We start from the raw sequence: 27,924 nt of genomic DNA, 5'->3' as shown, positions 1-27,924 counted from the left end.
TAAAATAGACCAGATCTAATCTCCCAAAGGGAAACACTGTCCTCTATAAATGAGATTGCATGGGAATAGGGAACCCTGGTTTGATTTGTGCAGCCTAGCTAATGACTGAAGATAAACACCAGCCCTGTTATAATTCAGTATGCAACTGAGCTAGTCTTCTATTATCAGCAGAGGAAAAAAAAAAAAATCCCTCTTATTTTCTGAAGTTGCCCATCTCTATCTGTTTCTGTTGAATTGCCACAATTGCCCAGATAAAACCTTTGAGAGTATGTCAGCTTTAATTAATGTAACATGACCTGATCATTTCCACTGTTAAGAATAAAGAAGTTTGCATTCTTTAAACCCAAAACTCAACCTGGAGATTATGCTAAGTTGCTTCATTCATAGTCCACGCTCCTCTGCTCATGTCAGAAGGACAGCATTTGTCCCCTCTAGTGATAAACAAATTATACATGAAATCAATTCCACTTCACAATCATTTTCCCTATTGGGTATTATCTTTCCTTCCCTGCTCCTTCCAGTTAAGCCCACATCCTGTAACTTGCTAATGAGCTGGGGGCTTTCTGTTCCAGGTGGCACCCCCTGCCTCGAAGTCATGACATTTCCCATTTCGAATGCTGCTGGCATTTTTCGACAGCTCCTGCTAACTAGCCTTTTTGACCTGCACTAAGAGGAACTCATCTGATCGAATCCTCTAACCTGCCAATCATTCCAGCAAATGATCTTCACAGTCACTCCCAAGGCAGGAATGGGGGGAAAAAAAAGGAAGAAACGCGAGCAAGAGAATGAGGGAGTAGGCAAGCGGCTGCCTCTGCAGCTACCTAATGAGAATACTTTAAGTCTCTGAGGCAGCTGAAACACTGAAAAACTGGTGGGAAAATTAGGACACAACTGAATGCCTGGCTCTGTAATTACTGATTTCTTTCCATCCTGAGATCATTTCGAGAGCAACACCTCTGAGATGTGCCAGTTTCTAAAGAACACGCAAGCACCTTACCTTACGTAGTGAAAATAGATTTATTTTTCCTGTCACTATCAATATGCAATACTAATAATCCCACTCTGTCAAACAGCATCGTTTGCAGAATTAATGATGTGTAAGCTTGTTAAGTGGGCATTTATTTGTAAACTAAGGATGATTATCATGCTCACCACAGTGAAGGAAGGCTCTTTTTTTTTTTTTTCCCAGGCATATTTTAAATGTTGCCACCATTTAGGGGTGTTGATTTTTACACATTTACGTAAAAACAAACAGGTACGGTAGAGGTTGGCACTGAGCTCAGGGACAATTTAACACTAACAACATAGGATAATCAGGGCATTCTTAATTAATGGAGGTAAAATAATTTATTTCCTTCCAGATTTTTCCTGTCTGTGCACGATCAGTTTACTTACTGGATTCGCAGCCCACAGGATAACCCATTTACCTTAGGAAGAAAGACCCAGTAAGTGGATCTTTGGCAATGGATAACAACTCCAGGTATCTTAATATGAAGTAAATTTGTTGACCAAGGAATGATACAATATAATTATGTGTTATCATTGCACCATTCTATGTAATAATGTAAAATAAATACAGCACATGATTTAATTGCACATGATAATCACACATCTTTCCCTGTTTATAGTAATTAGGCCAGTAACCCATTTACAGTAATTATTAAATGTGATTGAGGGCATTTTACTAATTGCATTAAAAATGATAATCCAGAGCAATGAAAAACCCAATGGCACTATACATAATGCAAGGTACATTAAAAGAATGGTGAAATTTAAAGGGAAGAAATTCACCCAATATGGAAGTCAACAGCACAGTATTTGATTCCATGCTTGGGATACATGGTGATATTTATTATGAAATAAATTTCCACTACTTTCTCTAACTTTTGTATTGTTTTTGTTTTAGCCCTTGTACATTATTTCCTTAGGTGGAAAAGGTAATCCTTTGACTAATCTATGATGTTATCCTAACAACTCTTGAGAAATTATTCTATTTGGCTGCATGAGTGTACAAAGTCTGTGTGTCTGTGTGTGTGTGTTGGTAAAGAAAATGGCTATCCTAAATTCTAAAAGAGACTCAGTAAATTATTCATTTGTACAACCAATCTGATGTTCTTAAAAGCTTTATTCATAGAAGCATGTCAGAGTATTGTAAATATTTTGTTAAATATACTTGAAATAATTTAGCTGAGGTGTTTAACTTTGTTAGACTTGAAATATGTTCTGGATGCAGTTTTCATTACATTTGCTATCTGTCTAGAATTTTAATGTGTCTGAGACCTGAATCCCTGGCTTTTGTCCCAGCTCCAGTGTGTATCCCTCTCTGGTCCCAATCCCTGTCTCTATCCAGACAAAGCTCCCATGTGAGGAATATCTCAGGAGGAGTGATGGGTGTCTGTGGGACAATGGGAATAGTTTCAAGCTCTTTTTGCCTTCCCTTCTCGACAGTGTCATTTAGACATTGTCCTCCATGCATTCAAATGTCATCCCAGACCATCAGACCACTTCAACTCGAACAGCCTCCTTTTATGCTCAGACACTTCTTAGAGTATCTGCAGACCACAAAGACTATCTAGTGGGACTCAGCTGCTGTCCTGGTATTAATAATACAATACAGTGCACACTTAGGGCAAGACGTTCCCCTCTATATCCCAAATTCATAAGAATCAACATTAAATGAAAAGGGAAAATAAAGCACCTGAGCTGATTATAACAACTTGCTGTATGTAACTGCTAACTTCATAACAGTCTGGCCAAACACCCTAATAGATATCTTGCTTACTAGCCACATCTCATCTTGTGCCACTATTTATAAGAAACCTTCACTCATATTATGCTGCTGGCTAAATAGTCCCTAAGAAATTAATTTGGGTTTTAATAAGACAGAAAATGCAAGTTGCAGCACTATTCCCGGCTCCTCCCCACTAGCCCCCAATATGAAAGCTCATCTGACTTGGAAACACTGAATCTCAAAAGCATAGCCAATTTTCCAGCTGATGAACCAATATATGGAGCATCAAACCAGTTTCTTCTCTTTTAGCCATTTTTGCTTTTAAAAACTCTCAACCAGAGAAGGGAAAGGGAAAAGCAAGAACAACATACTATTATCTTTAACTTTAAAAATGTCACTCTGAATTCCTTGTTTTTAAGAAAAACATACTGAAATATTTAAAGGTAATGGAGCATCATGTGAGTAAAAACAATGGTTTAGAAAACAGTGTGTGTGTGTACTCATTTGTATATGTGAGAGAGAGAAGACAGAGAGAGAATACATATGATAAAGCAAGCGTAGTAAAACGCAAACACTTGGGGAAAGTGGGTTGAAAGGTAGCAGGAATTCTTTGCACTACTCTTGCAACTTTTCTGTAAATCTGAAATTACATCAATATAAAAAGATTAAAAAAATACCTTACAAATGCACTCAGGATGAAGCATGATACACTGGACTTTATTTTCATTCTGCTTTGTGATAATCTCAGAACATAATGAAGCAGATTGGACAGTAAAGGCCTAGAGTCCTCTGCTAACCAATTCACCTGGTGGTGGTGATGTAGGGTACAGATCACAGGTGACCGCAAGAAAGGAGGGCTGGAGAAGCAGAAGAGAGGAGACAACCTTCCTTAGCCTACTATTTTGCATTAGAGTTTAGAGGCAATAATCCACTCTCCAGGGAAGAGGGAAGCTAAGGAAAGTGGGGTGTGGAGGTGGGTGGGGAAATCAAAAGCATTTCAGCCTCTTCTCAATCAGGTGTTCACCACACACATTATGACTTGCTGGTTTGAAGCACTGTCCATTTCACAAGAAAGATGTACTTTTTAATCTTTAGCAGTGTAGCAGTAATGATAAAACCCAGGAATTCTTTCAGATAAAAACTGTGGGAAACATTATAATTAATGTTTGTTTCCCCACTTCCTGTGATTTCCACAACTATTTTTGTCAATCACATGAGACAACAGAGATAGTAAAATTATAGTTGTTTGATAAGAAAACAAATTCTAGGATCATTCAGAAAATAACAGTTCTTGCAGAACAAAATCAGAAACCTTCCTGTTACTAAAAGAAAGCTAGATCCCAACACATGAATTTCTTATCCTGTGATAAGTATTAATGGGTATTATCCTTTTTTGTGCCTGTAGTTGAGAAAATGCAACATGGCTTAAAAAGACTTTTAATCAAAACTATCATACAATTGTTACTCCATCAAACCTAGAGTTTCCCTCTTTACTTGCTGGATTTTTTCCTTGGTAATGGAAAGGCCAGTCAAGGTGGTACTTTCTGGCTGTACTACTTGCTTCCTAGAAGCTACAGGGATTGCAAAGCCCAGAGTCTTCTTCTGAGAGGTTCCTTAAGAAAATGTTAGCCACCCAGTTCTCAGCTCAGCTTAGTGCCTGAGCTGGGGCCAGCTATAGTCAGTCAGCAGCTTAAGGGGGTGACTGACACAGCAGCATTGCTTGAAGCCTTGCTGTCTACTTCCTGATGATGGTTATACCAATCAGAGCGGCTCTGGAAGAGGGTTTGAATCTGAGAAAAAGAGCTTAGCAATAGTCTGATCCAGAAATAGAGGGACAAAGAGAAACAACAATAAGCAGTTTCATGAAGAAGCAGAAACAAATCATCAGAGCTGATGCAGAGACAAAAAAGTGAGCCTCCATAATGTCACATCATGGAGGAGGACAACAGGTGGGTATTTCTCTAGAAGCAGTAATCAGAGTTAAGATGGCAGAGCAAGTACAGCTCCTACTGGAGTCTGATGGACATTCAGGCTTTGTGAGGCCTGCCTGTGCAGCTACTTAGACTGTCAACCTGATATTCCTTAGTTCCCTAAGCAATTTCAGCAAAGACCATTGTTAATGTAGGAAACCTGACCCTGTCTCCTTCCCCTGAAAGATCCCAAGGGCCACTTTCTCGTGGCCCCTCCCATTCCCATGGCACAGCATCTTCCGTCATTCCCAATTATCATACCTGCCCCTCTCACTTTGCCACCTGTTTCTTTCTTCATTTGAGTATTTTTCATCCTCAGACATTGCAAGCTTCTCTTAAGTGGTTATAATCTAGAATTGAAAATTATTTTTACTGATTGAATTCAGTTTAGTTTTCCTGATTCCTCTTTTAAAAGGCAGGTGGGAAGAACACTCTTCAAGAGCACTGTCTGGTAGATGTTCTCAGATGCTGGAAAAGTTATGTATCTGCCTGTGCAATAGGGTGGCCATGAGTAACATGTGGCTAATAAGGTCTTAAAATGTGGTACTGCTACAGAAACAAAACTGTAAATTCGAATTTAATTTTAATTAATTAAAAATTAAATGTAAGTATCCACCTGTTGCTAGTGGGTACCTTGTTAGACTGTACAACTCTATACTATTCTTTCTTAAAAAAAGGGGAAGGAAAGGGATTTTTCTAGTGTCTTTATCCAGTCCTGACCCAAATAAGTTGATTGTTTTACTTCATAAGTATATATATAATTCTTGAATATTTACTGAAGATTTCATAATATGTGGTTCAAAGGCTACCTGCCTCAATATCCTTTGGTGTACTTTAAAATGCAGATTCATGGACCTCAGGACCTGGATTTTTAAAAACTCCCCTGGGGTTTTGGCTCCCAGAGTGTGTGAACATCAAATAGTGGGGCCAGAGAATCTTAAGCACCAATGTATTGGATTCTATCTACAATTTGGTTTTTAAAAAAATATTCATCTTATTGAATTAAAATTCTTGAGCAATTTATGCATTCTAGCCTGTTTACCTGGCAGCCTACTTTTAGGAAATAATTGCTTGATGACTGAGTCAAGCGGAGAGAGTCTAACACCTTTTTTCATTGTCATATAATATACTTAATGTTGGTTAGTGAAGATAATATGCTATAAGGCAAGGAGAGGGACACCAAAATATGCATGCAGTTAACATCTTATACTTGAATCAAATAAAATGTTTTCATGCAGCAGACAGATATTTGTATATTTATTATGGATTTAACAGGGGTCTGAAGGCTAAATGATTCCCTGAATAGAAATGTTCCATAATGAGCACATACAACTTCAGAAAAATTATAAAACATCTGTTAAAAGATTAGAGAACATTCTCATCTCTTGTATTCAGCAAAAGGAGAAGTAGAGTGACCAAGTACTTCCTGTCTCCATTGAAAATGACTGGAAAATTAAGCTCAGCATAGGGGTGTGTTTAGTATCGCTGTCCACAAAATAGAAGTGATATTAATGGATGTGGTATTTAACATAGCTTCTGGTATTAGGGAAAATTCCTATGCACAGTTAAGAATCTCTCAGGCTTTAGAGGGGTCTTACCCTTCAATGCTGATAAAAAGAGTGGTAACAATATGAAATTTTTAGTCTGTTAACATCTTTAGAGGAAAAAATGTAGGAAGCAGTATTTTGGTCATCCAGTGGCACCCATCCCTTTTCTGAGTTAGATGCATGTGGTTTTCTTTTCATTTAATTTGGTTACAAGACTCTGAAACAAAATTGCTTTCTGCTGCAAAGAAAAATGCTTCTCATTAGCTTTTCCACTAAGGCCAGTTTATGCAAATCCAGTATTATTAAATAAATAATTGAAGTGATCTTAGAATACAAGTTTAGAAATAATTTGGCATTGAGATACAGGAGAAAAATAAGGACTTGAAACACTCCCCTCTACTCAGTCCTCCAGCATTTCAAAAACAAGTGATACAATGCATTTTCCACAGTTACCTCTGTGTAACTCCCCACAGAAAGCTAGGTGAAACACTCAATTAGCTTTGCTTCTTTGAGCCCTGAACCTCTTTCTCCTATCTCTACTTCCCAATCTCTCGGGCTTTACAAAGAATTGGGACATTTGAAGAAAATTTAAGATCACTGCCCGCTCTAAATACTTAACTCATCAACAGCGAAATAAAAATTTTGGAAATGACATGATTTTCTGTATGAATATCTTTTCTTATGTAAACTTTTGCTCTATAATATAGGCATTGATATTCAGCTATTGTTAAAATAAGTTCCATCACACAGGATGTATTTAGACCAATATATCGGCTACAGTATTTGATCTCTAAGATGGCCCCATTTGATTGACATTAAAACCCCACCAAAAATGAGAAATGATTTCTTTTTTGTCTGACTGACAGAAAACTCTTAGAATGCAGCCTCCCTGAAACTTTTCTGAGAAAAGAAAAATTTAGATGTTTCCTTAATATAGTGCTGAATCAGGCTGAGATATTTGAATTTGGATGAAAGCAACAAAACATTAATAATATTAAAGCTTTAAAAGTTGATGTGAAAAAGACAAAACTCATAGAGAACTCATATTTGTATTAATATCAAATAATTCCAGAGGAAGAGTTTCCACTGTGCAGAAATTATCTTAATCTACCTTAAAAAATACACTGCAAAGAAAATATATTTTTGTAAAGGCTTTCAAATGCTGATGATTGCATTTCTGAGCACCTCTTTTAAATCTGTTTTCAATTAGCAATTTTTGAGATATTATGGGCAATGTTTCTGTCCAGTGAGCTTGATTTGATTTTACAAGGAGAAGCTGAGCTCAAACATGTACTAACAGCTTTGACCGGCCAGGCTCAGGTCAGAGGGATCTCAAAAGAGCAGAGAAGAAAGGACACACAGCCCTAATATTGAAATTCAAGCTTGCCTGGGAAGGAAGAAATAAAGACGGCAGAATAGAAAGGCAAGATGGAAACCTTTTCCCAAAAACACAGAAAAGAGGAAAATACAGCAAATGTAACTACCTGAAAATGACCTGAAGACTGCAGAACAGAACCCCTACACCTGAGGAAGAAGACAGGACCACACAGAAAAGGGAGAGGCAGCAAAGCTGAGATTGAGTGGGATCCAAGCCCTCCCCTAATCCCATCTACAGGTGGAAGAAAGAGGAACGGAGTGGGGAGAGGGCAGAAGCCCAGGAGTGCTGCACACCTGGCCCTGGAGATCTATTCTGGGAGCATAAACCCACATTACATTAGGTTCTGGTGATTATCAGGGCTGGACACTGGGGGCAGGTTGAATACTCTGCGAGGCTGAGACTCCAGCAGTGTGGAGGGCAGACATGATCTTCCAGTCCTGAGACCCAAAGCAGAGGCAGTAGTTTGAAAGATTTGCCAGCAGTGGGAGGGTACCAGAGGGGATGAGGGTTGGCCGCAACTCTCTCCTCAGAAGAAAGGGCAGGTGGAGGATACCTCCCCAGCCCTTCCTTGGTCCAACATATCGGAAACTCATGGGAGCTCCAGACACTCCATCCCCTTTGCTGACAATGCAGCCCTGAGGCACCTTCCTGTGCATTGCTGGGAACCAACCCACTTGGCCTAGCAGCAGCACACTTGCTTCCTGACAGGCAGAGAGAGTCTCTCCCAGCTTGCTTGGCTCCATTTCAGCAGAACCAGAGAGGTGCCCAGAGGAGCCAATCTCAAGAGCTCCTTCCTCCCTGTGGGTGTTTAAACCCAGTGCTGTGCGTCTGGCCAGGGCACGTCAGTCTGCCACCCTGTTTACCCTGATGACCCACCATTGCTGCAGGCCAGACAGAGGGCAGCCCCACCCACACCAAACTCAATAGAGATTCCTGAGCTGATCATACAGGCAGCAGTTCAAGCAAATTTCCTACCCAGATTTGGGCCACTATGGAAACCAGACAGAAGGGCAGCCCCACCCACAGCATACCAACAGCTGGGGAACCCACCAAATAGAACCAGGCACTACAGAGTAAGAAATCTTGAGCTTTTGGGATGCCTTCTTCATAAAGCTATTATATTTTAGACTAGATAGCACAGCAGAGCCATCTAATGCAAAGGAAGAAACACAGAATCCTTGACAAAATGAGCAGGCAGAGGAGTTTGATCCAAACAAAACTACAAGACAGAACCCCAGAAAGATAGCTAAAGGAAACAGAGATCAACAATGTTCTTGATAAAGATTTCAAAATAAAAATCATAAACATGTTCACAGATTTACAGAAGTATTCAAGATCTCAGGGAGGACTTCAATGAAGAGATAGAAAACCTGAAAAAGAGACACTCAGAGCTGAAGAATATAGCATCTGAAATGAAACACAATGGATGGATTTCAAAGTAGATTAGATCATGTAGAGATAGTAGAGAATAGGAAAACAAAGAAGCTAAGGAATAGAGAGAAAAAAGGATTGCTAGGAATGAAAGAATGACAAGAGAGCTATGTGACCAATTCAAATAAAACAATATTCATATAATAGGGGTACCAGAAGTAGAAGAGAAAGACAAAGGGATACAAAATCTCTTTAAGAAAATAATTGTTGAAAACTTCCCCAGTCTGGGGAAGGAAATAGACACTCAGGTCATGGAAGCATAGAGATCCCCTAACAAAAGGAGCCCAAGGAAGACAACACCAAGACATATACTAATTAAACTGGCAAAGATCAAGGATAAGTAGAGTGTGTTAAAAGCAGCCAGAGAGAGAAAAAAGACTACTTATGAAGGAAATCCCATCAGGCTATCAGTAGGTTTCTCAACAGAAATTCTACTGGCATGATGTATTTAATGTACTGAAACAGAAGCACCTCCAACCAAGAATCCTCTATCAGGCAAGATTATCATTTACATTTGAAGCAGGTACTAAATAATTTCCAGATAAACAAAAGTTGAAGGAATTCACCACCACTAAGCCAGTCTTACACAATATATTAAAGGGATTGCTGTATATGGAAATGACCCTAAGGCTAAACAATTTTTACCAGTGAAAATAAGCCCACAGTAGTGGTAGCAGACCAACTAACAATCAAGAAAATATTAAATTAAACAAAACGAAGCAAAATCATCTATACAAAAAATCAGTCAAAGGATACACAAAAAGTGCAGATTATGACATATAATACAAAAAAATGTGGAGGAGGAAGAAGAGGAAAAAAATAAGTGCCTTTAGATTGTGACTGAAATACAGCAACACTTAAATCAGCAATTTAAGATAGATTATTATATAGTAAGAAAGTTATTCTTGAACCTTTGGTAACCACAAAAACAAAGCCTACAATAAATAAACACACAGGAAAATTAATTAATTAAAAAAAGAGAGAGAAATCCAATTACAACAGTAAAGAAAACCATCAATAACAAGAGAAGAATATGATAGAGGAAGAAAGGAACAGAGAGGAGATATAAAAAACAGCCAGGAAACAATTAATAAAATGGCAATAAGTACATATCTATCAATAATCACCTTAAAGGTAAATGGACTACATGCACCAATCAAAAGACACAGAGTGGCAGAATTGATAAGTAAACAAGACCCATCTATATGCTGCCTACACAGACTCATTTCAGACAGAAAGAAATACACAGACAAAAAGTAAAGGGATGGAAAAAGATATTACATGCTAAAAATGGGGAGAAAAAAAGCAGGAGTGGCAGTACTTATATTGGACAAAATTGATTTCAAAACAAAGAAAGTAACAAGAGACAAAGAAGGACATCACATAAAGTTAAAGCGGTAAGTCCAAAAAGAGGATATAACCATTACAAATATATATGAACCCAACATGGGAGGACCTACATATGTGAAACAAATACTAACAGAATTAAAGGGGGAAACAGAATATAATGCACTCATTTTAGGAGACTTTAACACACTACGTACTCCAAAGAACAGATCAACCAGACAGAAAATAAGTAAGGAGGCAGAGGCACTAAACAACACATTAGAGCAGATGGACCTAACAGACATCTACAGAACTCTATCCCCAAAAGCAGAACACATATTCTTCTCAAGTGCACATGGAATGTTCTCCAGAATAGATCACATACTAGGCCACAAGAAGAAACTCAATAATTCAAAAAGATTGAAATTGTATTAAGCAGCTTCTCAGACAACAACAGCATGAAACTAGAATTAAATTACACAAAGAAAACAAAAAGACAAACACATGGAGGCTAAACAACATGCTTCTTAATGGATCAATGAACAAATTGTAATAGAAACAACAATACATAGAGACAAATGAAAACAAAAACATAATAGTCGAAAATCTGTGGAATGCAGCAAAGGCAATTTAAGAGGAAAGTATATAGCAATACAGGCTTACCTCAAGAGACAAGAATAATTCCAAATAAACAGTCTAAAATCACAATTAAAGAAAATAGAAAAAAAAAAAACGAAACCCAGAGTCAGTAGAAGGAGGGACATAATAAAGATCAGAGCAGAAATAAATAAAATTGAGAAGAACAGAATAGAAAAAAATCAGTGAAACCAGGAGCTGGTTGTTTGAGAAAATAAACACTATAGATAAACCCCTAGCCAGACTTCTCAAGCATAAAGGGGGTGTATATACATAAACAGGATCAGAAATGAAGACGGAATAATCACAATGGATACTACAGAAATATAAAGAATTATTAGAGAATACTATGAAAATTTATATGCCAGTAATAGAAGAAATGGATAACTTCCCAGGAAAATACAACCTTCCAAGTCTGACCCAAGAAGAAACAGAAAATCTGAGCACACCAAAAACCAGCAATGAAATTGAATTGGTAATGAAAAAACTCCCCCAAACCAAAACTACCAGTCAGACAGCTTCACAGCTGAATTCTACCAAACATTTAAAGAAGAGCTAATATACATCCTTCTTAAAGTTTTCAAAAAACTAGAAGAGGAGGGAATACTTCCAAACTCATTCTATGAGGCCAGCAGCATTCTAATATCAAAACCAGACAAAGACACCACAAAAGCAGAAAATTACAGACCAATATCCCTGATGAGCATAAATGCAAAAGTCCTCAACAAAATATTAGCAAACTGAATTAAAAAATACATCAAAAAGATCATCCATCATGACCAAGTGGGATTTATTCCAGGGATGCAAGGATGGCACAGTATTCGTAAATCAATCAATATCATATACCACATTAAGAAAAAGAAGGATAAAAACCACATGATCATCTGTTGCTGAAAAAGCATTTGACAAAATTCAACATCCATTCATGATAAAAACTCAACAAAATGTGTACACAGGGTATATACCTCAACATAATAAAGCCCATACATGACCAATCCACAATCAATATCATACTTAATAACAAAAAGATGAAAGTGTTTCTTCTAAAATTGGGAACAAGACAAGGATGCCCACTCTCTCCACTTTTATTCAGCATAGTACTGGAGGTCCTAGTCATGGCAATCAGACAACACAAAGAGATAAAAGGCATCCAGATTGGTAAGGAAGAAGTTAAACTCTCACTGTTTGCAGATGACATGATATTATATGTAGAAAACCCTAAAGGATCCATTAAAAAACTACTAGAACTAATAACTGAATTCAGCAACATTGCATGTGCCAAATTAATACACAGAGATCTGCCTCATTCCTATATACTAACAATGAACTAGCAGAAAGAGAAATCAGGAAAACAACTCCATTTACAACTGCATCAAAAGGAATAAAATACCTAGGAATAAACCTAACCAAGGAGGTGAAAGACTTGTACTCTGAAAACTACAAGACGCTCTTAAGGAAAATTAAAGAAGACACCAAAAAAAGGAAATATATCCCGTGCTCATGGATAGGAAGAATTAATATTGTCAAGATGGCCATCCTGCCCAAAGCAATTTATAGATTCAATGCAATCCTTACCAAAACACACACATTTCTCAATGAAGTAGAACAAATAGTTCTAAAATTCATATGAAACCACAAAAGACCCCGAATAGCCAAAGAAATCCTGAGAAAGAAGAACAAAGCTGGGGGTATTATGCTCCCTAACTTCAAGCTCTATTACAAAGGCACAGTAATCAAAACAATTTAGCGTTGGCACAAGGAACAGACCCATAGTCCAGTAAAACAGAATAGAGAGCCCAAATATAAACCCATGCATATATGGTCAATTAACACATGATAAATAAGACATGAATATGCAATGGGGAAAAGACAGCCTCTTTAATAACTGGCGTTGGCAAAACTGCACAGTTACATGTAAGAGAATGAAACTGGATTATTGTCTAACTTCATATACAAAAAGTAAACTGAAAATGGATCAAAGACCTGAATGTAAGTCATGAAACCATAAAACTCTTAGAAGAAAACAGACAAAAATCTCTTGAATATAAGCCTGAGCAATTTTTTCCTGGACACATCTCCTTGGGCAAGGGCAAAAATATAAAAAATGAACAAGTGGGACTATATCAAACTAAAAAGCTTCTGTACAGCAAAGGACACCATCAGCAGAATAATAAGGCATCCTACTGTATAGGAGAATATATTCTTAAATGATTTACTCAATAAGGGGTTAACATCCAAAACATGTAAAGAACTCACATGCCTCAACACCTAAAAGGCAAATAGCGTGATTAAAAAATGGGAGGATATGAAGAGACACTTGTCCAGAAAAGAAATTCAGATGGCCAACAGGCACATGAAAAGATGCTCCACATTGCTAATTATCAGGGAAATGTAAATTAAAACCACAATGAGATATCCCCTCACATCAGTTAGAATGGCCAACATCCAAAAGACAAGAAACAATAAATGCTGGTGAGGATGTAGAGAAAGAGGAGCCCTCCTACACTGCTGGTGGGACTGTAAATTGGAGCAACTATTGTGGAAAGCAGTATGGAGGTTCCTCAAAAAACTAAAAATAGAAATACCATTTGACCCATTAATTCCCCTCCTAGGAATTTACTCAAAGAAAACAAAATTCTGATTCAAAAAGATATATGCACCCCTGTGTTGACTGCTGTACTGTTTGTAATAGCCAAGATTTGGAAGCTACCTAAGTGTCCACCAGGAGATGAATGGATAAAGAAGATGTGGTACATATACACAATGGAATATTACTCAGCCATAAGAAAAAAATAAATCCTACCATTTGCAGCAACAAGGATGGAGCTAGAGGGTATGTATTATGCTCAGTGAAATAAGCCAGGCAGAGACAGACAAATACCATATCGTTTCACTTATTTGTGGAGTATAACAACAAAGCAAAACAGAAGAAACAGAACAGCATTAGACTTATAAACACTGAGAAGTGACTAGTGGTTACCAAAGTGGAGGAGAGAGGGTGGGGGTGGGGAGAAGAGAGAGGTGATTGTAGAATCACAGTGATTTATATTTGATTAAAACAAAAAAAATTCAAGCTTGCTTGTGTGCATGTGTATGAGGCCACAGCACAAATAAAGCTCATTTTTTGTTTTGTTTTACTGAATTTGCCAAAGGATTTATAAAGCCAGGGGACCTCATTATGGCAATGCAGATTAAATACTTTAAATAGCCTATGCTGTGGCCATGATGAATAAAACTTCTTAGAACCAGGAAGTAAATGGCCAAAAACTCAGCTGGACTTTATATCTGACCAACTGAAATTCAGAATGCTACTGGGTGAGTAAAGTGTGTGTCTACATAACTTTTTATCCAAATAGTAACATTTCCTGACTGGTACTAATGCACCCTCTTTTATCTGGGAATCTTTTATCTCTAATCATTGATAAATCACCCCATACTCCTGAGAGGCCAGAATCAGAATCAGCTCCCATATTGAGCATATGCAAAAGCCACGTCCAAAAATAGCTCAAGGTATTGGCAAATCACCCACAAGATAATATGGACAGTTTAATCTGCTCTCTTGGCCAGGCTGACAATTCAGCTTGTTAGTATTTCAAATTAAGAGAGAGAGAGAAGCAGGAGGGAGAGCCCCAGCAATACCATCTATATCCTTTGGTTCACTGGAACATTTAATTACTGAACATCCTCATGAGCAAGCAACAAATATGGGTTAGCAAAGAAAAAGCCTCCCCACAAAAAAGTCTGTTCTCTGTTTGCTTCAGAGTTGAGTTACGTTAAACAAAAAGATATAAAAATGGACAAAATTCCAAAAAACCCAGACATTTCCATCAGGCAATGAAGACAGAGCCTTTTCAGAAGTCACTGTCTTAGGCTTGTTTCTGTAAAGCAGGTCTGGTGACTGGGACAGGCTGACAAGCCTTAGAGATTGCCTTGATTAGGTTATGCTATCTGGCTACAGAACCCTGGAGGTCACAGAAAGGAACAGGAACACAAAGAGAAGCTTCCCCAAGATAAGGTCTGTACTAGGGGCCAGGGAGGGACCAGCAATGGATAAAGCGGCCCTCATGGCTGCCGAGCTAATCTAGGGAGGACACGTCCTTTACATGGGAGGTGGCTGTGATTCAGCTACATACACATGCTTCTGGCAGTATTGCCAGAGCTGCTGATTTTTGAAGAAAAGACAGACATCTAGACTTTGTGAAAAATCTCCCCATTTTATAATGAAAGCAACTAGTTAAAAACATTCTGTGGGTCAAACAAATTAGATCTGTGGCTTAGATACAGTCCAAGGTTTACCCTTCTCTAACCTCAGGGAGAATGTGTGTGTGGTTAAAACGATTTGCTTATGGGTGAAATGGTTCGCTTATGACTACATAAAGAAAATACAATTTTGGTTAGTTGGAAATCCTGTAGGTATCTGAAGATATGGAAATAACCGAGTGTTTACTGCCTCAGCAGCATCTATGATGACTGCTATAAGGAACACAACAGATTCATAAGATGGTGAGGGGAAAAATGAATTTGAAAGAGTCAATTTACAAGATCTATTGAACGTCTATGTGGGGTGGCTTTCCAAGTAAAGCAGCTCCTCTTACCTGCGTTCTCTTCGTAATGTTGTGCTCATCAGTGCTTGCTGTTTGATAGACCTTTGCCATAACTATTGTTTTTCCCAAAGGCCCGCACGCTTTCTCCAGCTTCTGGCTGCAATCTTACATTTGGAACGGTAAAAATAGAAGACACTGCAAACAGAATGAAAAGTTTTCATTTACATATATATATAGATATATTTATCATCTCTTTTAAAAAGTAGAGACTGAGATGCAATTCTGGATGTCCAGCATGTGGAACATCATAGTATGTGTTGGTCTTGGAAATGTCAAGTGGTTACAGCCACTGACACCATTCACACACACAAGACAGGATAGTCTGCCTCCCCCTTAGAACCAAGGCTCAGTCGATATCTTATATTTCTGTGATCTAGAACAATTAACTTAGTTTGAAAACAGTGTATTTTACCCTATCTTCCTGCCATTCTTTCACTCGTTCTTTGGAGAAATATTTATTGAGCCCTACACTATTCTAGGTATTTTGGAATCAGTGTATAAACCAGAATGAAAAAAAATCCCTGTTCTTATAGATTCCATTTGGGGGAGAGAGATGACAAACAAAGAAATTTATTGACTAGCAGTTAGTGTTATGATGAAAAATAAAGCAGGGATGAGAAATGAGCAGGGCTGGGGTGGAAGTAGGTTAGTGAAGGATTCTGTGATAAGGTATAATTGAGCAGAGGCCCCAACGTGGTGAGAGGGCAAGCCACGCATATACTCTATTTAGAGGAAGAGCAAGTACAAACTGTAGGAGGGAGAAGAAAGAGCAAGAGCTAATTCTAAAGAGCAAGAAGCAGGCAAAGAGAAGCAGGCAAAACAATTGGGAGGCTACTATAAAAATACAGGTGAAAGAAGATGGTGCATGCCATGGTGGAAGAAGTGGTGGGGAAGTGAGGCCTGGTGTGAGTCTTGATGTATTTTCAAGGTCCTGCCAACAATGCTATGGAAAACTGGGCTTGGGTGTGACAAAAGAGGAGTCAAGGATAACTTCCATCAGCAGGAAGAACTATGTAGCCATTTATTGACAAAAGGAAGACTATAGAAAGAGCGAGTCTGGAAGAAAGGATCAAGAGTTCAGTTTCGGTGCTATTACTTTTGAGATGCCTGACAGAAAGCCAAATGGAAATGTTGAGGAGTCAACTGGGTATGCAAGTCTGGAGTCAGGGAAGATGGGACTGGAGATAGAAATTTGGAAGCTGTCAGCCTATAGATGGTATTTAAATTACTAGATTGGGTGAGATCATCTATGCTCTAGGGAGCAGATGCAGACAGAAAGATCTGAAGATTAAGCCCCAGGGCACTAAACACTGAGAGATCTGGCACATGAGGAGAAATCCAAGGATTCTGAAAAGGAGAGTTTAGGGAGGCAAAAGGAAAAGCCTGGGTGAGCCCTGTCCTGGAATCCAAGTGAAGGAAGTGTTATTGGAGGAGATGGTGGGCAATAGTGTTGAATTCTGCTGATGGGTCCAGATGAGGGCTAGGGAAAGACCAAGGGATAGAGGCTTTAAACCTAGCAGTTCTGGGGTCTTAGGCACAAAAGGATTCATGAGAGAATGATACCTAGGAACTAGAGGCAGCAAATGTATTGGAGACAAGTGTGCTTGTTTCAGTTTTAAAAAGATGGCATGGGGCTACATTAATGACATAATGTTGTATTGGGATGATACATAGGACATATATTGGAATAAGTGGGCAAACCTACAAACATGAGAGCTGGCAAGGTCTTTAGGGATGACTCTGTCTCTAAATGAGAAATCAGAAGCACACGGAGACTGCTGCCCTTGTCCAAAGTTGCCCTGTTCATTAACAGCAGAGTTGAAGCCAGAATCCAGGTGGTCTGATCTCCAAATCAGTGTCCTTCACATTGCACCAATTTGTTGCACTTCTTGCACTGCAGATTTGAGTTTTGTGGGTTAGCAAATGAATGTAATAAAATCAAGGACTCTGTACTATGAAGTGTATTTTGTTCATTTACTTTGACAAGGGTAGTTCAGTTCAATAATTGATGTAACTTGACAGTATACACAGGAGGATGCCCTGTGGTGTATATGGGAAAAGTAACGAATTTCTTCTAAATCAGCCCTCCATTTGCTTCCTTGTAATTAAATTTCTGTGAAGAAGTGGGGCGAGGCTGTTGGGGTTTCAGGACAAAAAGAGTGACAGGGCACCACCAGAGGTAGCGCGCTTATACCACCAGATCCCCAGGTAACTGTAACATTATTCTTGCTTGATGAATTTATAGTTCCTGCTTTGTTGGTACACTAATACATTACTTCTAAATTTGGGTATTATGTAAATTGGTGAGGTTTTTAAGAGACCATACAATTAAGAAAGATACTATATTGTCTTTTGTTTTTTCAAAGCAACTAAGTCTGACATCCCATACAACTTCATTTCTATACTAATCCATGGAATAACTGCAGTGCTCTGTGTAGCCAAGGTTCCAATGACACTTGATACTTTTCTCATATGGTCTGATATATTAAAGCAGGCCAAGATGGCTTGAGCCCTTTTAACTTATTTAACTTATTTTTGTTCCAATTTTATCCTTTTAACCTGGCTTTGCTTTCTGCTTGTGTAAGGGTTTTCCTTTTCTGGACATCCTCTCACAAATGCTATGAGCTATCTTTAAGAATGTGAGTGCTATTGACTGAATCATGTCCCTCCCAAATTCCTATATTGAAACATTAATCCCTAATGTGATGGTATTTGGAAATGGGTCTTTGGGTAGTAACTGGAGTTAGATGAGGTCATGAGGGTGGGGCCCTCATGTTGAGATTAGTGGCTTTATAAAAAGAAGAAGAGGGAGAGAGATGGCTCTTCCTCTGCCAAGTGAAGATGCAGCCAGGCAACTGTCTGCAAGTTAGCAGGAAGCTCTTGCCAATAGCCAAATTGGCCAGCACCTTGATCTTGGACATCCCAGTCTCTGAACTGTGAAAAATAAAATGTTAGTTGTTTGAGCTCCCCCAGACTATGGTATTTCATTATAGCAGCCTGAGCAGACTAATCCAGTGAGATTTTTGGAATTATTGAATCTAAACCATCACTTGGGCACTAAGACAATCCATTTACTGGTCCTGCACCACTTCCCGAGGAGACCTTCTTCCAAATCTCCCTGGAGAGGAAGAAGCTCATGAGGGCATTGCCATCACTTTGCTAAATGCTGGGTGATGAGCTTTTATAAGACTCCATACTGATGTCATATTTAACATAAGAATTTAAAGAATTTCTAAATATAGTCTGCAGAATATTATTAACCTAGATAACAGGTTCACCAAAACCTGCCATTTCACCTAAAAGACCTATTTCCCTATGTCTCCAAAGTCTAGGAATTCTTTGTTTATAAACATATTTACAAGAAGTACTATGTTGTTCTAATGGGCAATGACTGTAGTATTTAATATTGGGTTTGTCCTTTCTTGTGATTCGATTTATGCTTCATAATGATTATCTACTAGACACAGAATAGCATTTCTGTAGCTCAAAATTGTTACCACAGGCATTTAGCAGAATCTTGCTTTAAAAATATAATGATTTGTCATCTTTATTCTCCCCCCTTCAAAAGGTTTCACTGCTCCTGATGTTTAACGTTATGCAAAAACGTGTTTCTGCCAATGAATATCGCCTTATGGTTATGCTTCTGCAAATAGCCTGCTGTGAGCTGATAAAGGGATTAATGCAGCCAAAATTCTTAATCTGTGAAATTACAAATTAAATTCTCATATTAAAAATACCACCCTGAGGTATTTTTTTGTGGTTTTAATTCCCCTCTGGTGTTCTGCATACATTGTGCTTGTTAATGACGGGGACAAGGCTGTCTCCGCCGGCAGCCTGCTGCCGAGTGATAATGTGTAGGCATTTATTTAGTGATAGAAACTGGATTTAACCACTGGCTGATAAACTAAGTGGCAAGTGGGTAATAAGTCCATATTAACAGAAAAATACTACTACAGAATTCAGAATTCGTAGACCATCAAAATCCTGGCTTAAACTCAATCATCGAGTCAGATGGGGTTGAGATGTCACCAGGAGGAGTGATACTGAGTTACAAGTTACACTAAATGGGAAAATAAGCCATATGTTCGGGTTTGATGAGCATAAACTAATGAGCCCATTTTCATTATTTTTTTTTTCAGTAATAGGAAGATATGTCTCCATTTCATTATTTTCCATAGGGGTTTCATGTTTACCTGTATGTGTATATGTAATACATACATATATATATATATGTATGTATTTACACATATATATTTGACTAGGGATAGCTGTTGCAATGGCCAGTGGGTAGACTTTTAGAAAGGAAGTAGGGCAGAATATAGACTAAATAATGGCTGGGAATATATGAAATGTTAAAAAGATTTACTAAGCATAGGAGGCACTGTGAATTAATGTATCCATAGTCACTTTAGCGTAAAAAAAGGTAATTCAAATTAAATGTGGGATATCAAAAAACATTTAGGGTAGGAATACGCAAGAAGAGTTGTTACTTGGGAATTAGTGCCAAAAGAAAGGGTTATTGTTGTCAAGGAGAATCCAATACTACAATGAGGGAGAAGTCTAAAGTCCAAGAGATTAAAAAAAAAACTTTATGTATGCCTATGGTAAGTGATGTATACCCAAGAATTAATAAGCGTATTATAAACATCTACGCATAAATGAAGTATGTTAATTTTTAAGGTGATCCAAAAGGAGTATGAGAAGAGATATCTCCAACTGGCATTTGGAAAGAAAGTAATACCATTGAACAAAAATATTCTTACTGTAACAGTGTTTGCAAAATTTTACAAGAATTTTGTTTCACACTTAGGAAGAAAGATGAGATCCTCTCAGCAGTAAATCTTCCGCCAAATATTTAAAATGTAATTGAAAAAGGCTGTTTAAATATGAACGCTTTTGTAAAAACAAAACAAAAACCCACCCAGAAATGTGTTTTGTTTTAAGAAATCCAGAGAAGAGCCGTCTGTATGAATACCAAGAGCATTTGTGCTTAAAACGAATTACGTATCTTCAGTTCTTACATGTCAATTCAGGGCATTAGCCGGTTGCCAATGCTGTTGTCAAGTTCCCTGCATAGCAGCCCTTTTTAAGGTTATTGTTACAACCAAGATGGTCTCTGAGAATCAAACAAAAATGAATCATCTCTGTGTACTGCAGTCAGTTAAACAGTACTGTATGCATAAAGCACTAAATATGTAAATCATATTTTCCTTTCCTTTATAACTGCTTAGATCATTTTTGTGGACACACACATAATCAAATACAAAGACATGCAGTTGCAGACTGCAGAGCAGAGATAGCAAAAAAGGAATCCATTTTCTTCCTGTGTCTGGTAAGTGAGCAGTTGAATGGCAGGATTCCACTAAATATATACACACATGACCTCCCCACCCCCATTTTCTCTCTCTCTCCACTCACACACACATGTATCCATGTAATGCATAGCATAGGCAAACATACATAGTTTTTACATATGCACACATAAAAACATCTGAATCTCTCTACATGTGTGTTACAAATAGATTGTCATACTCACTATCAGTCAGTTCCCATAGCCGTGGGGGCAGGTCACTAAAATACTCATGGCTCAAGGCGGCCTGTGCTGATAGTCTGTTCTTTGGGGAACATTGTAGGAGCTTGGAGGCCAGATCCTCTGCATAATTCACATAGCTGAGCCTGAAAATACAAGCAAAAAAGAGAGAAATGAGACTGAACAAGAAAATCCACTAAATAAGACATAAGGCTCACCTAATTTTTCTGGGCTCATTTATTCCTGGCCAAAAAAAAACAACAATCAAGTTAAATAACCTGCTGAAAATAAACAGAAGGAAAATTCACATTGATTCTTAGAGTATCTGTTAATCTAAACTAGCTTTTACTCTTGATAGCCTAGTCTCATTGATTTAAAATATTTCTACTATAAGTAAAGGGTTGATACTTTCATGATAAAATGAGGTCTGAGGTAGGAAATTTCAGAACACAAATAGTTGCCAGAATTTCTTAACAGAATCTATGTACTACATACACATCTGGATACATTTATAGTAAAATTAATACAAAATAACTAGGAGAATTAAAATAAAACTTCTATTAAATTCCCTAGTTACTAAAGTACTTTTCCTCTAAGAATTTACATTACATTGAATAAGTACCCTGTCAAATATCAACAATCATAATATTAACATGCAGATAACAAAGGGTATATGCTTAACCATGTGGACTGAATCAATTCAAGATGACCTTTAAAACAACAGCAGATTGAAAATATGTGTCTCAAGATTACCAAAAAAGCAAGGAAGTAAAGCCTTCCATAAGGTACCACTTTCAAATGGGTAGCAGACCACACAGTCCAGCCCAGCCTTGCTTTTCATGAGATCTCTGTTTCTCTGCTCAGTGCAATCAAGCCTGGATAATTAACATAAAAATGATAATAAGAATGAGAGTCATAGAAGGTAGTGGATTGTTCAGTTTAGCTGGTTGTGTGGATAAAACCCACCGAGAACTAATTGACTCTATGGTGGTTCTCATTTGCCCTGCTTTCTGGTCACTTCTAAAGGCAACAGTATTTCTTGAGGATCTGCAACAAGGGAGTGCAGCGACTCTCAGAGAGCCAGAGCATGATGCAAAGCTGCATCTGCCAGTGGGTATTTTTCCAAAAGCCTTGAAGCTACTATTACACACAATGAGCCAGTAAACATCCTCCTCAGTGACCAGCAATTCTTCCCCTCTCCATCCTCAAATAGCTCCTTAGTGTTGATTAAAAATTGCCCTGGAGGTGGGGAAGATTGGGAGTGAGGAAGAGGAAAGGAGGTAATGATTTTGGGTAGAGGAAGAACAAGGGAAAAGAGCAAAGAAAAATATTTCTCTAAAGATCCAATCTAAGGGACCTTCTTTCTGAGTCTTCAGACATGAGGGTCTCATGGCATTTGCCTGCCTCAGTGGCTCTTCCTAAAAAACTGATTAATGGATTGGTTTTACATGTCTCTATGTGGCGAAGAGAAATCTGTCCACAGGAATAGGAGGCATTCTCAAAATTCTCTATAGCTTTTCTTTTTTTTCTTTCCCTAAAAGGGGCCGGGGCCATCCAAATGATCCCTTCAGCTTCCTGTGGCTCTCTCACTATTATAGACTTTTCATTAACATATTTTTTAATTGGAGATGGGTAGACTTCATGGTAAAAACTGCACTTGTATCAGATGTACAGTTTAAATATATTCATGGTGGACAATGCATTGGTATCAATTTTATATAACTGATGAAACAGACCATTGCCAGACTGAGACTAGATCTGAGTTTTGGGCCTGACTGTTACAAGAGTGATGAGCCACATTGTATCTATAGTCCCTCCAGCTCCAACAATCCAAGAATCATACTTGAAGCATGGTTTCACTATCTGAAGAATTATAAGAATGCATAATTGTATTGTTGCTGATCATATTTAGAGTTAATGCACATATACCTAATTGTAAGGAATTAACTAATAAAAGGCAATCTCACCTCTCCCCCAAACTGACTATACTTTAATGTAGACAAAGTAATCAAATGCTTATTTGTGAGCTTCAAGTCACACACAAATATTTAAATTATCATAAAATTTTAACTTAGAAAGTTTTCTATTTCCTCACTTGCATTTCCAGAACCACTTTTATTCCAACTTGCCACATGCATTTTCAACATCAGAGTCTCTGTCATTTCCAGAACTAATTTATGAGTCCATCTAAGTTGGTTGAGATATGGCACTTCTGGGATATTTTATTTTTTTTATCCCAAGCCATTAGTACACCTTATCAGGATGTGAGGATTATGTGTGGTTGTTTTCAAACCTCCCATTGTGACAGTAGATTCTTAAATTATTCCTTGTAATTCCATTAATTTTTGTTTTATATATTCTAAAGCTGGGTAATTAAATGCCTAACAGTCTAGCATGTTTCTCTCTTCCTGGTAAATTCAGTCTTTAACCCTACCATATGACCTTCTTTATCTTTAATCAAGTTTTCTGGGCTTAATGATCCAGCTTTCTTTTGTTTAATGTTTGCCTGGAATACCTTTTGTCATCCTCTTAGTGTTTCATAACTATAATTTTAAGGTGCCATTTTCATAAATGTTACATATCTCAATTTAGTATTTATCCAAGTAAACAATCCCTATCTTCTTAGGAGAAAATTTAGTCCATTTACATTTTGTGATTACTGATACATTTGGAATTACTGCTATCACCATAATCCTTGCATTCTGTTTTGTCTCACTTTATGTTTTTTATATTTCCCTGCTTTCTTTTGGTCTGAGTTTTAAAACTGAACATTTTCTATCTTTTGTTTTAGAAGTTACACTTCTTTTTCCCATGTGTTTAATGATTTATTCTTAACTTTTTCTTTTCTTTTTTTGCATTTCAATATTTTTTAGATGTTAAAACTCTTTCACTAAGTTTTTGTAAGTTGGTGTACATTGACAAATTATTCTTCCCAAACAACCACAATCAGACATTCCAGGCAATATGAATATATGATGGAACTAACATCAATACACAGCACCATTTTATCAAGTACAGAGTAAAACAAATTGTCAAGTAGACAAATACTAAGTTGCACATCTCAAAAGAAATATAAAATATTAGATGTCTGCTCAATTCAGGAGCAGAAATGAACTTCTTTTTTCACAAGAAAGATTGGGAGAGAAGAAAAACATCACACTTATAAAACAATAGTTGACAAACAGCTCCCAATAAATGTGGGAAAAACATTACAGAATTTCAGGAAATTTAATGATTAGGAATTATTTTACCTACAACAACAAAGCATGTCTACCTTAAAAAAATTTACTAAACTAAAGAGCATATTCCAAATGTCCTACACAAGAAGGACAACATTTTGCTAAAAATATTTAATAGCTCTTTCATGCTCTATTTTCAGGGCCTTCTTTTAAGCTGCACCCTGAAGTGCAAACATTAAATTAACCTTAAGATGTTTTTTTCTGTAGACATTAAAGACGTGCTTCTGTACAATGTGGATTTTACATAAACTTTTCAACCAGAGGTTTGTGATTTTCAAAATGGAGGTTTTCATAAGAGCACAAAATGAGATTTATGGAAAGTCATTAGAAATTCATCATAAGACTTGGTCAAAAGCCAATAAAATCATTGGTTACACAAACCTGATGTACACTGTTTTAAATGTGGGGGATATAAATATAAAGTAGCAGGCCCTATCAATGTTTTCAATGACTGAGGGGATAAACCACAGAAGGTCTAGATTGTTTTTTATATTTCCTAGATTTTAATTGTGTATGATATTAAAAACATACAAGTATTGTGCTGGGTATTTTAGCTCTGAATCTCTCTAAATTTCTTATATATTGACAAGATTCTGGCATGGGAATAGATCTGGAGAAGAATTATAACTCTATATGGCATGGTTTCAGGAAAGGTCAATTGATAAAAATGATAAGCACATATTAAATGATGAACAGCAAGAATCTCCTGTTAAGTTTCCAAAAAGGCTGATCATAATCCAAACACGGAGGCTGCAATTCTGCCAAGCTTGAGGCCTGATAAAACTGCTTATCAATACACCTATGAAAGCTTCATTAGACTTATCATTCATCAAGCTAACACGTATGATAAATTGAGTCCTGTCTCCAGCTCCATTTTCAAGGCAACAGCATTAGACAGTCAAGTCTTACTAACTGCAACAGGATATTCTATGACTAATGTATCTATGAAGCACAGCTGGATTTCAGGACAGTATGCCTCTATCTTGCCTGAGGGTTTCAGCCCCGAGCAAGTTCACTATGGATTCGGTGAGACTGATAAATGACAACAGAACGTTCTTGGGGTAAAAGGCTTTATACCCAGCTTTATTCTCATGGGAGTAGGTCGAGCACTAGACTCACATCTGCATCCAGCAGCCTGCAGGTCCATTAATCCTCTTCCATCTCTGCCTCTGCCCAGAGCTCTTTATATAGTGACTCAGTCAATACTAGCTTATTGGCTAGGGTGTGGATGCATTAACCTAGCAGTGGGCCAATTACATCATCAGGTAGTTTAGGGTCAGGTGAGGATCCTGGCCATAGAAACTTCCATTTTCCCCACAGTCACAGTTGCTTGCTTTAAAAAGCTTCACTCTACATTTGTGCTGTGAACTTTACTACATCTTCATATTTCATTCCACCTTCAATTAATGCTAGGGCAATAAGCATAAAGTTCTCCCAAGACCTGCAACACTATGACAGCAATACAACAGGTTCTTCAAGAAACTTCACTTTTACACAACATGACCAGCCATCCCAGTCTGATTGGATGGTAGTGCACCTCCATGAAATGACCAATCCAGAAGCTGGATGCCTGCTTTCTCCACATATTCTTAATTGTTGTAGTAATGCCACACTTTTTAAGTTCCTCTATAAATTTGTTTCAGGTCAGATGGTTGTACTGTCCTGTGTATGACTTCCCAAGAGTTGGTCAGTTCACCTGAGCCATATTAATTTAGTTAAAATCACTCAGTAGGATTATGAAAGAAGAGAAAAATCTGAATACAGAATATAGGCACGATATAAAGCATTATGTGAGGAACCTGATGTTGTAATGTCAATATACTACACCTGAACTTCTCAGAGCATTGAGTATGAGGTTTAGAGTACTGGGAAGTGAAATGAACCTCCTAGTATTCAGAAGCAATTCTTTACTCCAGTAGCGACACAACAGAAAAGCTATTCCCTTAGGTTTAGCTCATCTAGGTCAGAAGGCTTATAAAATGCTATCCTGATTTTAATTCAATCTTCTGTGTGCTAGTTAACCCCTCTTATGGAGCTTCTTGGTGGAATAGTAATGAATTTCTGTGGTTCACTTGTCAGTATAGAAGTCATGCTGTTTTCCTGGAAATAATCTTTACTGCCCTTCAGACACAATAAATACGTTAACAAGAACACCACTGAACCTCCCAATCTATAGGCAATGGTGTCCTCTTTTGGGGTAAGTTGGTTTAGCTTTTTTTATTTTTTTAAAACCATCAAGGATATCAGAAGAAATTTCCACACTTTATACTTTCCCCGTCAGTTCTCCACATGGATGGCTCCTTAACTTTTAAACATTTAACTTTAAGTGTTTGAAGTTTAGAGTTAAACTTTATCTTTACCCTCTTTCTAAGCAATACAAGCATATTAGAACACTTTAATTCTGATGAACCAGTCCCATCTTGCATTATTTAATATTGTTGTTCCTGGTTCATATTTTATTTCTATTTCCTATACTTTTAAAGGACAGATATTAAAATTGTGATCATTATTTAGATTTACCCATGTTCATCATTTTTAATTGATATTTTCAAATTAAAGCCTTTTTATTAATTAAATTTACTTAATCAAATAAACATTTTGCCATGCTTATCATTTGTTTAATCCCCTTTCTTCTCACGTTTGACATTCCTTCTTAGATTAGTTTTTTGTATCTGAAATACAAACATTAGTTCTTTCCATGATGAAAGGACTTGGTGATAAATTCTTTGTTTTGTTTTCAAACAGGATAATGGTTGGGGATATAATTCTAGGTCCAGCTATTTTCTCCTTAACTCTGAAGGTTTATTTCACAGGCTTCTGTTGTTACTGCCTGTTAGCGCTTCTCTTCTTCCTCAGAGTTCTGCAATTGCAATGTAAGGTGTTCTTTTGACTTAACCTGCTTGGTATTCACAGTGTTTCCTGAATTTGAGGTTTCATGTCTTCCATCAGTTCTGGAAAAAATTCTCAGTCATTCCTTTTCTGATATTGTCTTTCTCTAATTCTCTCTCTCCTCTCTCATTCTGTAATTCCATGTAATGCCATCTTACTAAATTTTCCATGTCTTTATTCATTTTCCCATATTTTCCATCTGTTAGTCACTCTGTTCTCTATTCTAGATAATTACTTCAGAGCTGTCTTCTAGCTCAACTAATTCTCTAATATGCTTTATCTAATATACTGTTTTCCTTGTTCATACAAGTTCTTTTTAAGTCTTTGACAAATTTATGTGTTCATTTTTTATGGTTTCTTGTTGTAGTTTTAAATTTGATCTTTAATTTCTTTATAGCTTTTTAATACTTATATATTTTTTGTCTCATAATGCCCAAAATCTAAAGTTTGGGGTGAGAGGACTGTCTTGCCAATGGGTTTCAGCCCCAGACAAGTACACTATGGATTCAATGTGACCAAAGAAATGACAGTAGAATGTTCTTGGGGTGAAAGGGTTATACCCAACTTTATGCCCAAGGTGGCAAGTCAATCACTAGGATCCCATCCACTCAGAATGAGTCTGTATGCAGCAAGCCAGTCTCTG

The 27,924-nt window shown here is 37.4% G+C and overlaps 1 protein-coding gene across 5 annotated transcripts in view; it reads right to left on the bottom strand.

The window, feature by feature from the left end:
* CDK14 (cyclin dependent kinase 14) overlaps positions 1-27,924 on the bottom strand; it is a 701,998-nt gene that overhangs the window by 71,656 nt on the left and 602,418 nt on the right. For all 5 annotated transcript variants that reach the window (XM_057504492.1, XM_036911780.2, XM_036911782.2 and 2 more), the window contains 2 exons: positions 21,160-21,299; positions 15,615-15,758 (listed from right to left, as the gene is read on the bottom strand). In XM_057504492.1, coding sequence (XP_057360475.1) covers positions 15,643-15,758; positions 21,160-21,299 — 256 coding nt within the window. In that variant the 3' untranslated portion in view covers positions 15,615-15,642. The remainder of the gene's footprint in view (positions 1-15,614; positions 15,759-21,159; positions 21,300-27,924) is intronic.

Source organism: Manis pentadactyla, chromosome 7, assembly GCF_030020395.1.
Source record: "Manis pentadactyla isolate mManPen7 chromosome 7, mManPen7.hap1, whole genome shotgun sequence".
Taxonomy (NCBI): domain Eukaryota; kingdom Metazoa; phylum Chordata; class Mammalia; order Pholidota; family Manidae; genus Manis; species Manis pentadactyla.
Note: the sequence above shows the minus strand (reverse complement) of the source record. Positions and strands in the feature narration are given on the sequence as shown.